General features: G+C 38.2%; 1 protein-coding gene across 4 annotated transcripts in view; it reads right to left on the reverse strand.

Annotated features, from left to right (window-relative positions):
* Nucleotides 1-9,497, reverse strand: part of STIM1 (stromal interaction molecule 1) — a 2,200,738-nt gene extending 2,191,241 nt beyond the window's left edge. Inside the window, exon 1 of one of the 4 annotated variants that reach the window (XM_044073040.1) lies at nt 9,102-9,497. In XM_044073040.1, coding sequence (XP_043928975.1) covers nt 9,102-9,225 — 124 coding nt within the window. In that variant the 5' untranslated portion in view covers nt 9,226-9,497. The remainder of the gene's footprint in view (nt 1-9,101) is intronic. The other 3 variants (XM_044073041.1, XM_044073042.1, XM_044073043.1) reach the window with 3 other exon arrangements.
* Between the last annotated feature and the right edge of the window lie 1,816 nt (nt 9,498-11,313).

Raw genomic sequence — 11,313 nt, forward strand, 5'->3', positions numbered from 1 at the left:
CAAAGATTCCAAAATTGGTGTAGTAAGTGCAACATTGGAAGATGTAACATTTGAAACTGAGATTGCAAACAAAAGAAAATTTGGGAAGGAGATACAATATGGAACCTAGGAAAGGAACCATGTTCAGGAAGAGTTGCACTTTGTAGAAAGTTAGTGAAAATATTGAACACAACATTAGCAATGATGGAAAGATTAACTACTGTAGATCTCAGATGGCATAATAAAGCGTATAAAATTACAGCATTGTATGCCTATGTTAAACGTAAAGAAAGGGAGAAATTGATTTAATAAAATGTTGTATTATGTAGAAATTAATAGGAATACAAAATTAACAGGAGATTTTAATTGCGATTTGAGAGGAAATAAAGAACGAGAAGAAACTAATTCTGACATTATACATTGTGGCAATTTAAAGATTTGGAACAACTTCTGGACATATAGCCGAGGTACGTAAAAGACAGGAATAGATTACCTTATATCACAAAATTTAAATATAGCTAAAGGAGAGACACTTATAAAACAGGCTTTTCACATCACTCAGCCATATGGATAGAAATGCAAGAAAAATAAGGAGTATATCAGATTGAGAAAAGGAATAAAAACAATAAAATGAGAAACTATCCCAAGATAATGAAAACAAAAAGTATGGATTTATGGAAAGATCACAGTTCCATTAGAGTAAGTTATAAAAACTGGTACAAGTAATGAAAGAAAAATATCTTTTAGGAGTGGCAGTCAGATGCAAGAAAAGCAGAAAAAATACAAAACAGTGTATATGGATGCTTTAAATGATTTGGAAAGGAACGCTAGAGAATACTATGTGACAGAATGGAGACTTTATGAAAAGAATCAAGAAAACTTTAAAGAACTGTTATTTATACAAAAGATATTTACAAGATTAAAAAAGAGGTATCAGTTTATTTGGGTAGTACAGTTAAAGAGAATACCAATATAATACCAGAAAGAGGAAAGGTAAGAAGATCTTGGAACAATTATGAATATTGTAATAAATTATATGAAGAATGTTTCAAGATGGAAAGCTCTGGCATGTAAAAAAATTAACAGAACAAGAAAATAGCAACTGTGGAAAAAAAAAGAGAGAGAGAAGTCACACAAATTAGATAACTTACTTGGACAAGTTAATTTACAGCAAGTTTCAGAATAATATGAATAGGATAATTTAATAAGAATTTTACAGATTGGCAGAAAATACACTTTCTTAAAACTTATGAATAAGTGGTTAAAGGTTTTAGATTTTTGCAGTGGTATACTTACATTTGTATGGAAAAAGGAAGACAAAAAAAATCAGAGCATGTACGAGCTCCTACATAGTGACAATCATCTCAAATAACTGAAAATAGTACTTGCCTCTCTGTTTATATTTAGTTATTCATTTAAAAATGAACACAGGGGTAATACACTGATCAACATTGATCAATTTCAGGCTCAGCCCAGGAGAAATACAAAACATTTCACAAAAATACAGAAATGTAAGCAATAACAGAACAGTTCAGATTAATTGCATAGAAAGAAATACCTGATCACTGCTATCTACTGATACATGGAAAACTCTCCTCGGTCTTGGAGCGCTCTTGAAGACCTTGACTGTTTAAAGGAAACTGCTAATACCTTGTCAGGTTGAACAAATGATCAACCTGAGAGAAGGCTCACCATAGTACTAGAATTGGGGAAGAATGCCTGATGAAGTCTGGACATACTTTTCTGAAATGTCACAATCCACCACTGAACTGCTTTGATTAAAGCTAGAAATGATAAGAGACCATTTTGAGGGGATTCATCTGTATCGCAAGTTCCTGAAGAACTACAGCAGTTTCCTGCTCATATTTTTTTGTTTAAATAAATAGTGGAAGGAGTAGAGGACTCTCCAGACCAAAGCTTAAATCAACTGCAATCTCTCTTTCTCTCTCAACAGCTTTCTGGCTTTAACATCAGTCATCTCTTCCACATTAAAAGAAGATGCATAAAGAGTACACTTTCTACTCCCTGTTAGATGTCACCGGTAAGAAATTTACATTCACCTCTGTCTATTACTGTAGTAATATGCTTTAATTTAGTTTTTCCTCATTCCCTTCAAAATGCTGATAACCACTATGAGTAGCATCCTTCACCAGACCTTCTGAGGTGAAAGCACAAAGCATAAGGTTCTACTTATCAAGTAATAAAATCTGATGAAAACTACAGAAAACATACCAACCCACTACAAACTGTTTCTCCCCTCTACTGCATCATCAAAAAGCAAGGTTGGACGACGTGGAATTAGAAGTAACCGGACAGTTGCTCAGCATACAGTAAACAAACGCCAGTTTATTAAATTTGATAAATACAGGTTCACTGAAGGCTTTAGAATAAGAAAGTCCACTTTACAAGATGAAAGCATAAAAAAAAAAAAAAAAAAAAAATCCCATGAGCCTTTACTACTGGAGCTTTTAGGTGGTGCACAGTAAAGACTCTAGCTTGACTAGGTCTTTCTTGCAGTTTTGACAAGTCAACAGGTATGCTGCAGTTACTTCACTTCCAGCCTATAATAAAAAGGAGACAATTCCGTAACTGTGAGCAAATTCATGCCGTGCCTGTCTGAGTCTGGACTCTGCAATGCAAATTCTTTCACAAGACCACCTAAAGATATGTCATCCCAATTAAAATGGTAAGTGACCCTAAACCAGTCTGCAGCCATACAACAGAGACAGAGTTGTACAAGGCAGCTTTGAAATATGCTGCAGTACACATACCTAATAATCATGCAACAATTCTATGCAAACAAACAAAGCTCTAGGATGCAAATAGTATCTGTAGCCTATGTTGATGAATGCAACAACATTTTAGAATGAGGGGGACCCCTAGCATAGACCCTGGATCTTCTCCAAATGTTAACATCGCTGTGACAAGCCAAAATGCTGCCAGCCCAGCCAGCTGGAATTTTGCAAATAATTGTATGTCATTTGACTATTGATACAATTTATACAGAACAGGGTTTGTACAGTACTGAGCTTCAAGAATGTGCCCACAGTGTACCCAACTGAAAAAGAACAAAATGTATATTATTTATTCACATTTGTTGACCGGAGTGTCCGACTGGACGTAGGTCCATTTTCAGCAGAGGCCCGGGAAGAAAAGCTTCACAGTTAAAATATACAGACAGTAGTTACATTGGATTACATAGCAATGAACAATTTAACATAGCAATTAATTACAAACATATTTACAGATGAAGAACATAGTACATCAGTAGACAACTAGAATCTTTATCTGTATAGTACATAACAAACATTAACAAATGTTACAATAAGAAGTTTCTGCTGTATAATAAGTACTAGGCTTATGAGCATGTGAGCTTGCTATAATCAAGGTAGTTAGTGGGGTGGAAAGAAAGGTAGTGGTTGGATGGGGTGGGTGATATTAGAGTGGGAGTTGCAAGGGCACAGCCAGCACATTTTTAGGTGCGTTTTTAGTACGTTTTGAAGTGGGTGCATGATGGTACGGAGGTAACAGTGGGTGGGAGGGAGTTCAATAATATGGCTATGGCGCAAGAGAATAGTGCTTCACCAGCAGAGTTATTGGCTTCAGTGATCTGCGATTTTTGTTGCTGGATCTTAGTGGTCTGGTGGTGCGATACGGTTGGAGTAGATTCTGGAGGGATGGGACATTTAGTGGATGGTTTACTAGTTTGTGGGTGAGTGATAGCTGATACCACTGAAGGAGGTGAGGGAGTTCAAGCCAGCCCAGTTCAGCAAGTGAGAGACAGTGGTGACTATGGTAGGATGCCCCTGTGGCAAATTTGGCGATTTTGTTGTAGCAGGTCTCTAGCTTGTTTAGATCGCATTGCTTTAAGTTGGTATATATTGGAGAGGCAAAGTAGGGTGGAGATAAGGTGGGAATTTGCTATTGAAATCTTTGCTGCTTTAGTGAGAAGCTGCTTATTTCTGTAGAACGCTCCTAGTTTTTTGTGGACTTTTTTTATGGTCATGGATATGTGAATGTCAAATTTTAGTTTATTGTCTATTTCCACTCCTAGCAATTTGGTGTGTTCAGTTGGGTATATAGTGGTGTTGTCTTTTGCTGTGATTTTAAAGTGAGAGTTGTTTTGAGTATGTTTGATGGGTTGGAAGAGGAGTAGTTTAGTTTTGTTTGGGTTGAGTATTAAAATTGGGCATCGGATAACCAAGTTTCAACAGAGGAAAAGGCTTCCTGTGCGACTTTCTGCAGTTTGGGTACGGACTGGGCTGAGCAGATGATGATCGAGTCATCTGCGTATTGTATGAGTGTGCCATGTTTGGTGACAGAGGCTATATTATTGGTGAAAACAAAGAAGAGTAGGGGTCCAAGGATAGATCCTTGGGGAACCCCTATGGAGACAGGTAGTCGGGGAGATATATCATTCTGCCATACAACAGATTGTTGGCGGTCAGACAGGTAACTCTGAAACCAGTTGGTGACTGACAGAGAAGGATAGGTTATTGAGGACAGAGATGAGTTGTTTGTGTGGGACCATGTCAAATGCTTAAGATAGGTCCAGGAAAGTAGCAGAGGAGAGATAGCCATTGTTTTTATGCTGAAGGACTGCTTTAGTAAAGGAGAGTAAGGCAGTGATGGTGCTATGGTTTGGTCGGAAACCATGCAGAGTATTGGAAAGGAGGCTGTTACTAAGGAGGTAGTCTGAGACCTGATAATGTATGCATCTCTCTAGTATTTTGGAGAGTGGAGAGAGAATAGCTATGGGGCGGTAATTGGTTAGTTCTGTGGAGGGGAATTATATGTGATACTTTCCAGTTTGGGAACGTAACTTTCTGACAGAGATCGGTGAATCAAGACAGATACTGGGTAGGCCAGTGCATCAGTTGCTATTTGTAGGTATTCACTTGGGAGGTTGTCTAGTTATATAAACTATATATAGTTTATATAGCAGAGTATATAAACTATATACCTGTGCAAATGTACATTTTAATAGTAGAAGCTGGAATATACAGAGTTAACTTGCAAAACTTCAAGAAAATAAGTTGAAATTAGAGAGTTTTACAATTGTATCATAAAAGTTAGTTTCAATGCAGAAGCAGACAACGTCCGGAGCTAGATGTTTTTCTACGTCTTTACCAGGTTTAAAATGTAAAGTGTTTTATTGCTTTAGGGCTTCCTAGCAGCTACACAGTTCTAAGCAAACACCTGAGAAATATGCATTTTTAACACAGAGATGTTAAAATTCTGTTAAGTTTCTGTTCAGCCTGGGAACTGAAAGCAGGTGACAGTGATGTCACCCAAGCTAACCCAGCAGTAAAATGGGATATTAAATTTAAGAACTCTCGCAGAGAGAGACTGGGCATTTTGTATCGGACCTAGCAAGAACATCCACTCATCATCACCATCTGTACTTGCCTTGCTAATAGTAAGTAACCAGGGTACAGCAATTTCTTTTAGATACAATTAGGAATATAGTAAAGATTAGTTTAGATGCTTTCTGTATTGGAGACTGTCTTGCAATGTTGTTTTAAATATTTCCTGTGATTCTGAATCTGAAGTTAACTGTGTTGATGTACTGAGTATTGCCTTGTTCTTTTATTATTAAAATACATTTAAACCCATCTTTGTGGCTGATATTTTAGAGACATATTTAAGCTCTAAAGAGTACTTGCATATCTATTTGGTGACACTGTACAGGCCACTCCAATAGCCTTGCTCTTGGTCAGACTACCGTTTGGATTACTAGTACAGTAGGATTGGACACCCTTTGTAATGGCCTTAGATTAGCTGACAAGAGTGGTTGGCGGCAGTGATAACTACCTTAAAGTCTAGGCAGAAGGGCATAGCTAGTAAACCTATGCCAGACTTTCCCAGGTGTGTGCCTCTATGTAAATCAAATCTAAAGTGTGTGTGTGTGCACGCCTCAGCTACTTGGGCAGGGACACGAAGCACTGGTTGGACAGAGTGCTGGAGATTTTGTCTTGACCACTCAGCTGAGATCTCAACCCTATAGCTGTGCCAGTGAGGAGTCCGATTGGGGATATGGAGAAAGAGGGAGAAACCAGCCCCAGACTTGGTCTCTGTGTGCTCTTAAGGGAAATTGTACTTTACTTGTGTGTACACTTGTCATCCTCCCATTGTGTACATCCCCATCTGTTGCCAGTGGTGAGAATTGAGGCTTCTTGGATTACTGGGCCAGTGCAGGGGCATCACAATCACAAATAAAACAAATGAAAAATTACAGCATTCAGCAGATTTATCTTCCTTTGAAGTCTCAAGGATCAGATTAGTAAAAGAGAAAAATGCTTTCCTTCAAAGTAGCTGTAGCTCTCAACTTTCTCTCTCCAAGACGTGGAACATTACTTCTCACAACGTTGAGCAAATGGGCAACATGTGGAACACATGCTATCAGCTTCGCCCAGTAAGCTTACAGCATGGTTAACTGTTTCTTCCTGCCTACAAAATGTTATTTTTAATTACTATCATTCAGTATTATTTATCAAGAATATCTGCAAGATAAAAAATATTAATAAACGTGTGAAACACTATGCGGAACAGCAAGGAATATGGATTTTAAGACTCAAAATAAGATTCACTTTAAAGGAATGCAAGTGGTTTCAGGGACTACTGGTTTCCAAACCCCAGTTCAAAACTTAATATCAAAAACATCTGTTTGCACTAAAGAGTCCCATAATGAAGTATATAGGTCTTACTTGTGACCAAACCAACATATAGCAGTTTATAAATGGACTGCATTATCACTTCCATTAATACAATCTTTGTTTAATGTATATTTACACTCGTAGTCTAGATCAGGACATATTATGCAGTTACCACTACCAATTTATTTTCACTTTGATAACATTACTGTACTGACTTAAAGCAATTTGGTGTACTCACAGGGATATCAAGCAATAATTATATGATTAAAAAACAACAAAACAAATACATAAATGGGCATATCTGACCAAAAGACAGAATACAACAGCTAAAAGAGTAGGAGTCTCAGTTACACAAAAGAATGGACATCTTGCTCTCACTGGCAGACGCTGCACATCTCTGAACAATCCAGAATTCTGCATAATATATTTTAATATATATATGTATATATACACACATACATACATATACACACACATGTATACATACACACACACTTTGTTAGTTACCCCATAAAAGTGTGGTTTTCTGGAAACGAAAAATAATACTGTCTGGCATTTGAGATTCGGGGGTTATATCCTTCAGAAAATGCATGATAATGCGCAACCTGTTATTCGATAAACTTTCTAAAAGCAATATTTAAGATCAGACCCTGATTTGGGGTCTCTGATCCCCATGTTTTTGTCTTCGTTATTAATTATGCCAAGGCGTTGGGAGGTATAAATCTCAGGTATAGTGTGTACCTACAAGAGAGAAACAAAGCTGCTGCATTGAGACTCATGCTCTGCTGCAAACGCGGAGGCCCTTAACAACTGCTGCAGACAATCACAAAAACTCGTTTAACCCTTTAGGGCCTGTGCTCGTTCAAGTCACCCAACCCTCAAATGCGGTCCTTATTTTCCATTCAATTTGCAACTGTCACAACAGAGGGAAAGAACTAAGGGGAAAGTACTGTTTCTCAACAAGATCTGCTAATGACTTGGCATTTGTAAGTAGCTGGATGTCAGATCACGATTACCTGCAGAGAAAGACGAGTACAAAACGGGAAACCCTAATCACAGACTATCCGTGACCAATAAACAGCCTAGTAAGTACCTGTGGACCTATATGCACAGTAAAACATACGTTCGCTACATCTATAGTGCAATATCACTAGAAAAACTACAATCCAGTCGATGCTACATAATTCAAGTAGCATGCACACGCGTATATACATTGCACACAAAGAAACCAGTGAATTTATATCTGCATCCATATGCAAAAACTGTACTTGAAAAGAAGGTCAGCCTTGATTACTTTTACTCGTTGGTAACGATGTATACAGAAAATGTTGCTTCGTGGTAAAAAAGTTCAATGAGGACACACTTCTCAACCTCACAGCACAAGAAACCTGGACAAAGCCAAACATAATGAGGGCACACATGCCCCCAAATACATTTTTTTAATACTGCTCTTACAAAGTTGCCAGAACAACATAATTATGTCGGTATGCATTTTCTGAAGGAAATGAAGTCTGAAACTCACCAGAATAAGATAGTTATGTCGGTATGCATTTTCTGAAGGAAATGAAGTCTGAAACTCACGTCTGTCATAACGTACTGACTTCAATCCTCAGTGATTTGCCAGAAAACCAAACTTAATGAGGAACTGAAAAATCTGGACAGTTAAGAGGTACGACATGTACACTTCATAGGAACACAAAACACACCCGTACTGAGACAGCAATTAGTGAAGCATTATGGCAAATGTTCCCCTGGATTTCTACAACCTGTCTCCTTTCAAAAAAAGTACATGCTCAACGCCAGTAATTTGGCAGAAGAATGCACACTACCGCAGATAAAAGAAATACCTTTGCTAATACAAGCGGCACACACAGACATTTTTCTCACACCAGTCAAGTAATTCAAAGACAAAAACACGGAAAAGAGAACTGCTAACGAAGGATTCTGTACAGAGCCTGGGACTAGGTTCAAAGGCAAATTTAAATGCAGTTTTCAGATGAACTTTAGCGAGAATCAATAACAAAAAAAAACATATTTAAATAAAAAGCCAATTAGTATAGCCTGTCAATAAGGGATTTGCGCAGATATTTTGTGGAAACAGCAGTTGCCTAATACGCAAACCAAGACACACTTCTAACCCAGACACACGTGAAATAACAACGGGTTTCAAAAATCTCTCAGTTTCTGTCAGCTCATACAATGAACACTGATCCCAGATGTCCCGCAGACGTACTTTGACATTGCCTTTTATTACTATGCAACTCCAACACCCTCTCAGCAGTTTATTATAACGTCTACTACCGATAGCAAAGTGAATTTTAATACGGAATATAAAACTTAGGAAGCCAGTTTTGTACTATATACTGTCATACATCATGCAGTCCACATCGGTTCAAAAAAAGTAGATCAACCTGCGAATTTAATGTTAATGTATCTGTCAGAATAATTTCCAGTAGTATTACTCACCTGAAGAACCGGCCTCTTCCTCCACGTCTTCGGGCTGAGTACCGGGGGGCTTCTCACCCTGGCCGCACTGCACCACATAAGCAACTAGAAAAAGCCACAAGACTAGCCTATAATTCAAATCCATTTTGAAAAGACCGTACACTGCCAACGAGCTAAACAATTCCCCAACACTTGTACAGCCGCACTGTACCCTTTAACAGTGGGACTCAAACGGAAAGCCGCAGTCCACCCCAAACTCTGAAAAAAAGAAGCATATCTTCCTGTTAAAAAAATATGTGCATGTCACTTTAACGACATTACGGTCTGACAAGATTAAAATAAAACCCATATGAATAGCCTTTCCTCATAGGCTACTCTTTCCTTTCGATCAACGCCATTTTGACAGCGTTGTTACGGAATGACGTCAGTTTGCAACTTGTCTTAACAACCCTTATTTTTGAAGCTGAGCAACTAAAATTGTGTACAAAAATTCTGTTGCGTGCTTAACCTGTACTGACTTAATTTTAGTAGGTATAGGGTAGTTGTGGTACGGTGTCGGTAGACATGTGAAGGAATGGGATTGGCTGCATTTTTAGGTATTGAAGTGTATTCGTAGGAAATGTGGAGTGGGTGAGAAAGTGAAACAGCTGGAATGGATTTATTTACTTGTGTTTGCTGCTACGTGGGGTGGAGCCCTGATCCACGTGGATAGACCGTTTGAGAATTGTCTGCTTTTGCGTGCTATAAATACAGTAAACGTTTTAGTGCATGTTTTCTTAATTATTATATGAAACTACATAAGGGAAGGGAGAGGAGAGCGATGGAGCACTCCCCATAATGCAGCTTTATAGTATCTCCGTAGATTATTTTGAGAATAAGATCGTCAAGCAGCTTGCATGACTGTTGAATGAACTGCTTCTACCTCAGCATGCGTTTTCCCATCAACTTGTTCGGGCGGTTTGCTGTTAGGACCTGGCAACCCCTACCTAGTTAGCTGTAATTGGGAGAGAAGTTGAGGAGGTGCAGCCCTTTACTAAGGGATCGTACATCGTAGTGCGCTTAAAGACTTGCTTTTTGAGCTGGCATTTAAAACCGAAGCTCACTTGTATCCGATTACGATGCCTAGGCTCGACTGACCTGTTTTTGTTTTTTTTTTTAACTTGTTTGACAAAGTTTTATATCATATACCAACTTTAGTGGTAGGTTTGGTTTTGACTTGTTGATTGGTGCACTCAGCATTTTGTTAGATTTTTGCCAATATTTGTATTTATTTACTGTTTATGCAGCATAATGTTTTAACTTTCCTGTACAGTGTTTTTGTAAAGGCACTGTGTTGACATACCTCTCAAGTGTACCTCATTACGAAGAACGTACCTCATTTGGGGTCTTAAAAAGTTCATGTTCCTCGAAGTTCCTCAAAGTTCCACATTGAAAGAGTCTGTCACACCTTCAGTGTTAGGAATTTTTTAAGTGAAATCCATGGTAAATAGAAATTAATCATATTAACTCATTAAAGGATCTTCTTTGTGAGTAAAACCAGCATATTTTAACCATCCTATGACCTTCCTAATTGAAGTTGTCAGTAAGCCATTAGTATGTGTTCCACATTTTGCCCAATTGTTCCTCATTATGAAGGTGAGTGTTCCTCATTTTGGATATGGAAGGTTGAGAGCTATGTGTGTTGATATCAGATCACAATTATGACGAGTAGATTGATATCACCAGTGTAAACTGAAAGGAGTCCTCTTTCCCCCATTATGCATGGGGCAGTAGTATGTTGTACAATACTGATGGGTACCCTATTTCTATATGTGCATCGGCATTCTTTACTGCTAGTTGAGCACTATATCATTTTGCATGTTGCTGTTCAATTGTTCGCTGGTTGCCAAAACAGCCAATTTAGTGATGTACTAAAAAGGTGGTAAAACCATCGGTGTAACTTTTGTGGCACTACTGCACGGTTATTTGCTAACTCATTTCTGTTGGTGGCATTTCATTTCAACCTGTAGTTAAAAATATCCCACTGTGCCCGCTCCATGTTATATTTGTGGCGCAAACACTCAGAAGACCTGAAAAAGTATGTATAAAATATGTTAATTTGTTTTCCATGCCAGCTGCGTGCACACATGTAAAATGATATAGTGCTTAAGTAGTAATCAAGAATGCTGATGCACATATCGAAATAGGGTTCCTATCAGAAGACCGAAGGCGAATGCGTCTTGGTCGAACTGCA

This window comes from Protopterus annectens, chromosome 5.part1 (genome assembly GCF_019279795.1).
Source record: "Protopterus annectens isolate FY-2018-M chromosome 5.part1, PAN1.0, whole genome shotgun sequence".
Lineage (NCBI taxonomy): Eukaryota > Metazoa > Chordata > Ceratodontiformes > Protopteridae > Protopterus > Protopterus annectens.